The 6,051-nt window shown below is 35.2% G+C and overlaps 1 protein-coding gene across 3 annotated transcripts in view; it reads left to right on the top strand.

Moving 5' to 3' along the window:
• Window positions 1-6,051, top strand: part of SEPT7 (septin 7) — a 121,328-nt gene that overhangs the window by 32,387 nt on the left and 82,890 nt on the right. For 2 of the 3 annotated variants that reach the window (XM_006832134.1, XM_006832135.1), the window contains exon 3: window positions 2,808-2,910. The exons of the other annotated variant lie outside the window; for it this stretch is intronic. In XM_006832134.1, the coding sequence (XP_006832197.1) occupies window positions 2,808-2,910 (103 nt within the window). The remainder of the gene's footprint in view (window positions 1-2,807; window positions 2,911-6,051) is intronic. 3 annotated transcript variants of the gene reach the window in all.

Here is a 6,051-nt window from a genome sequence, read left to right as displayed (position 1 = left end):
AAAAAAAAAAAGGAAAAATAATTGAATTATGGTGTTGATAAAGAATATTGAATGTTCTGTGGACTGCCAGAAGAAAGAACAATTTGTTTTGGGAAAAATATAGCCAGAATGCTACTTAGGAGGGACAATAGTGGGACTTGATCTTGCTCGCTTTGGATACATCACTAGAAAGACCAACTACTACAAAAGAGTATCATGTTTGGTAAGACAGAGGGTAAACAAAAACGAGGGAACTCCCATATAAGATGGATTGACACAGTAGTTGAACATGTGGTCTTAAACATAGCAACGATTGTGAGGATGTCACAGAACTGGGTGGTATTTTGTCAGCAGGAACTGACTTGATGGTAGCTAAGAATAGTTTATGTTGTCTGAAAGTGAAAAGGACTTAATATACTTACTGATGAAGATCAAAGACCACAGCCTTTGGTTGTGAGTTGTATCTCAATGTAAAGAAAATAAAAATCCTCACCACTGGACCAATAAATAGTATCATGATAAATGAAGAAAAGATTGAAGTTGTCAGAGACTTCATTTTGTTTGGATCCACCATCAACACTCATGGAATCAGTAGTCAAGAAACAGACTTCATATTGCATTAGGCAGATCAGCTGTACAAGACCTCTTTAAAGTGTTCAAAAGCAAAATGTCAATTTGAGGACCTGACCCCAGCCATGATATTTTTAGCAACCTCTTATGCATGTGAAAGTTGGACAGCTAATAAAGAAGACCATAGAAGAATTGATGCATTTGAATTATGGTACTGGAGAAGAATATTAAAGGTACCCTGGACTGCCAGAAGGACAAACAAATCTGTGTTAGAAGAAGTATAATCAGAATGTTTTCTTCGAAGCCAACATGGCCAGACTTGGTCTCTCATACTTCAGACATATTATCAGGAGGGACCAGTCCTTGGAGAAGGACATCATGCTTGGTAAAGTAGAGGAACAGCGAAAAAGAAGAAGACCCCCAACAAGATGGATTGGCACTATGGCAGTGACAATGGCTTCAAGTGTAGCAGCAGTTGTGAGGATGGCACAGGATCAGGTGGTGTTTAGTTCTGTTGTACATAGGGTCAATATGAGTGGGAACCGACTCAATGGCACTTAAAAATAGCATTAAGAAAACTGACTTTTGTTAATAGACAATAGGAATTGACAGTTGATGGTATCTAACAATATCAAGCAAGGGATGTCTTCAGACTTCTGTTCTTTGTTAAATCCAAATATATTGAGTTGATGCATTTGTCTCATGGTTTTTTTTGTATTTCAATGAGAATTTAAATGTGGTAAGACTTTTCAGAGAAATGTGTATCTCCTAGGAATATTTTGCCATTGTGTTTTCCTGATGACTAAGATCTATGTCTAGATCATGGTGTTTCACTGTAGGATAAATACTGGACTTGATAAGTGAAAGGCTTGCAGTTCAAACTCATCAGCAGCTCCTTGGTGGAAGCCCTATATGGGTCGATAAGAGTCTGAACCTACTTGACGACACTTAACAGCAACAACAGTAAGACCTACCTCTAAGTAAAACAAACCAGTTTAAGACTCTACTAACTATAATGTTCTGAACTGTGGACAGTATTTCTCACCAGTAGGTAAATTAAAAACCAAACTTGTTTACTAGAGGTGGTCCCCAACTTAAGCTAGAGTTCTTTCTTAAAGACTCAATTTTAAGTAGATTCTGAGAGTAGATACCTTTCTTTTTTCTTTTAAAAAAAATGTTCATCATTGTTGCATTTTATTACCAGTATCTTTACAAATCCAATCTTTATTTGTCTTTATGGGTTGGCATGAGAATGACAACATCAGGAAATTAAACACTATGACATTGTATGTAGTACATATTACTAAGGATAAGATGTATGCAACAAAAGACAGACGTTTTTTAAGTGCAGTTTGTCTTAACTCAAATACATCATAAGTCAGAGACTACCTGTATATCAACTGAGAAGGAGTTTTCTTTGAATTGTCACATGAAATTATTCATGAAGTCGCATCAGGAAATAAAAACCATATAGAAAACTGAAACATTAACTTTAAAATCTGGAAACGTCTGATTTTCCTGAAGATAGAAGCAATGGGATCATCTGAAATATTCAAATGATATCATTGGAAACTGGTAAAATAGCTCTGAAGATAATATTTGCTAATTGACACAGATTATGAATGCCTTTAAAAATTTGTTTAAAAAATAGTGCTTTAGGCTCAACATGTTGATTTCATTTCATGAGTAAGAGGACACATATCAAGAAACACCTCTGGCAAAAGGATAAAATCAAAGAGACTGGTTGTGTACAGTTGAGTCAGTTCCGACTCATACATCGCAACCTATATAGGGTTTGTGAGGCTGTAAATATTTTCTGGAGCAGAAAACCTGATCTTCCTCCCTCGTAACGGCTGGTAGATTAAACCAGCTGATCTTGTGGTTACTAGCCGAATTTATAAGCTACCAGGTCTCCTTAAAAGAGGCTAAGGGCATTTTATTTTTATCCTTCTACTTTTTAATTGGTCAAAATGTTATTGTTACTAAGTTCTGTCATTGACGTTTTGTTCTGAGGCAAGTTTCTCTAATTTTTATTTTATTCCTTTGGGTTTTTATAATTGACTATTGTCTATCAACTCATTTTATCCATTGTTGCAATTTACTAATACTTTATTGTTAATATTAACATTATAAAAGGAGTTTGATTTTCCATGAATGAAAGTTGGCATAATTTTCTAAAATCAGTTAATGAAGGAAATTTGAAATGTGTGATAAGAGTGTCGATGCATGAATAACTTGGCTCTCTGTGATTTTCTTAGCAACAGAAGAATCTTGAAGGCTATGTGGGATTTGCAAATCTCCCAAATCAAGTATACAGAAAATCAGTGAAGAGAGGGTTTGAATTCACACTTATGGTAGTAGGTAAGTTATGATTTCTTACTAAAATTGATCTGTTTATATTTTAAACTGTTAATCTACTTTTAAAATAAGCTAAAGAAAACAATAGCACAAATAACTTTTAAGAGACTTTGTGTTAAATTTTCTCTTAGGTAAATGCATTTTAAATTTTAACTGGTGTCATAACAGGCTATATGCTTGTTTTTGTCTAATTTTTTATGGTGGTACAATTTTGGAACCTAAGTGAAAGTTGAGAAATAAAGCAAGAAATAGAACATTAGAGAAGTATAAAAGGCTGTGTGGTTCTTTATTGGTTATCCTCACTGATGTTTCTCCAAAAGGAAACAGTGTCTCTTGGGTACTTGTTTTCCAAGATAATTTTTTCCCCTGGGTTATACACTAGAGTGCAGTCCTGTTATATGAGGATTTAACTTAATATTCAACAATATGCTCTGAATTTGAAAGAGATGAGAGAAGAGGATTCTAATAATACAAATGATCACCCTGGGAATTCCATTTATTGAGTATATGCAGCAGTAGAGGCTAATATGTTACTGTGGTGTTGAACAGGTTTCAGTAGAGCTTCCAGACTAAGGAAAACTAGCAAGGAAGAAAGGCCTTATGATCTGTTTCAGCCAACGAAAACTGTATGGATCATAACAGTTTGACCGACAACCAGTTGTGGGAATGGTACAGAACTATACAGTGTTTTGTTCTGTTTTTCATGAGGTTATCATGAGATGGGGGCCAATTCAAAAGCACCTAACAACAATAAAGGTATACAAGGACTGTCACAGTTATTTTCCCTACTTCCTGTTGGGGCTAAGTTACCTCATGCTAGGCCTTTCCCCTTTCCTTTGGAAGCCTTCCTCATCTTACAGGCTTTGGTACCCTGCTCTGAGCCTCTGTGGCTCTCCTTCAGGCATGGACACCTAATTTTATGAGCCCTGCATAATAACATTTAGATTGAATTTTTAGAAAAGAAAGTGGAAGAGAAAAAGCTAAAATAATTTTGAAGGCTTAAAAACGAATATATAACTATTATAGAAATATTACAAGTATAAATAGAATTTTACATGTATGAAAATTTACAAATACTGTAAGTATGAATAGAAAAATTATTTGGTATGTTTGATTCTTCAAGATTTAGGAAAATTAAATTTGTTTTTCCTTTGGCTACTATAAGAAAAATGAATAATGGAGATAAAAGCTCTAAAAATGTAGCTTGGAAAGGAAAGATATCTACATGTATGTATAATATTGTGAAGTTGCAATTTATATATTATCTTGGTGGAGAAGTTGGAGAGTTTTAAGTTGGATCCCAAATTTACTAGTGCTTACAGATAGGAATCCTGGTTGTGGCGCTGCAGACTAATGCACTGGATGACCGCAAGGTCGGTTTGAACATCAAGGTTGGCAGTTCAAACTTAGCAGCCACTCCTTGGAAACCCTACACAGGGTCACTATGAGTCAAAACTGGCGACACTTAACAACAACAGCAGACCAATAATGTTTAGAAAGAAGAAGGCTTTAGACTGGGATCTTTTCACTGCTTAGAACTCTCTCTCATCTTAGTTAGATAATAAATGGAATTTATTGTGCATGTCATGGAATCAAATATGAAACATGGTTTGTCATTCATTCATTTGTAACAAACCTTTTTATAAATTCTTTATGTTAACAGATAAAAATAATTAGTGATCACACAGAGGATAAGCTTTCCCATAGCATGCTTGCTCTGGTATCCTGAAAATAGGTTTTGCTGAAATATCAGTAATTCAGCTGGCATACTGATTGGCAGTAAAATGCTAGGAGTGATGGACCACTTCTAGCCTCAAAGGAAATTTCAGCGAAACATAGCATTACTAATTATAATTGAACAGGTCCAGTATTTCTTAAGCTGAATGAACGATAGTAAAAAAAAAAAAAATCCTTCAACTTGTATTATTAAAGGATTCTATGAGCAAAATATTGAACTTTGTAGGAAGCATAAAAAGAAGGTAGAAGGAATACACAGAGTCACTGTACCAAAAATAGTTGGTCGACATTCAGCCATTTCAGGAGATAGCAATGATTATGGATTGACAGTGGCAACAGCAGTGGGTTCAAACATAATGACGTTGTGAGGCTGGTACAGGATTGGGCATTGTTGCATTCTGTTGTGCATAAAGGCACTATGTGTTGGAGCAGAATCTTAACAACAATAACAATTTTCAATGCTCAAATAAAAATTGTAATAAATACTATTTTTATGGGTGTACAGTTTGTCATACTGTGTTGCTTTCCGGTCACTGTTATGCTGGAAGCTATGCCTCTGGTTTGTCAAATACTCCCAGCAGGGTAAGTTAGGGTGGACAGCTCTTAAAGTAGCTATCAGACTAAGACAGACCACAGAGAAGGACCTCGTAATCTGTTTCTAAAAATAATTGGCCAGTGAAAACCTTTTGGACAACAAGAGAACACTGCTTGATGTAGTGCCAGGAAGATGAGCCCCTCAGAATGGAAAGCATTCGAAATACAACTGGGAAAGGACTGCCTCCTCCAAGTACAGGTGACCTTAAATAATGTGGTGGAGTAAACCTTTTGGGACCTTCATTTACTGATGTGGCACAACTCAAAATGAGAAGAAACAGCTGCAAATATCCATTAATAATTAGAATGTGGAATGTACACAGTATGAATCAAGGAAAATTGCAAGTGCTTAATAATCAAATGGAACATTTGAAGATCGATAGTCTAAGCATTAGTGAGCTGAAATAGACTGGCTATTTTGAATTGGACAATTGTATGCTTTTCTGTGCCAGAAATGAAAAAATGAAGGGAGAATAGCATCACATTCATTGTCAAAGAGTATTTCAGGATCTATCCTGGAGTACAATGCAGTTAGTGTTAGGACAACAGCCATATGCCTATAAGGAACACCAACTAATATGACTATTCAAATTTATGCACTTAACCACTAATGATACATATGAGGAAATTAAAGATTTTTGCCAACGTCTGCAGTTTGAAATTAATCATATATGCAGTTAAGATGCATTGGTAATTGGAATGGCAAGTTGGGAACAAAGAAGGACTGGTAGTTAGAAAATATGCCCTGGTGATAGAAATGATATGAGAGTTTTCACCATAGAATTTTTTTTTTTTTTTAAGGTTTTTATTGTG

The sequence above is a fragment of the Chrysochloris asiatica genome, unplaced genomic scaffold (genome assembly GCF_000296735.1).
Source record: "Chrysochloris asiatica unplaced genomic scaffold, ChrAsi1.0 scaffold00006, whole genome shotgun sequence".
Lineage (NCBI taxonomy): Eukaryota > Metazoa > Chordata > Mammalia > Afrosoricida > Chrysochloridae > Chrysochloris > Chrysochloris asiatica.
Note: the sequence above shows the minus strand (reverse complement) of the source record. Positions and strands in the feature narration are given on the sequence as shown.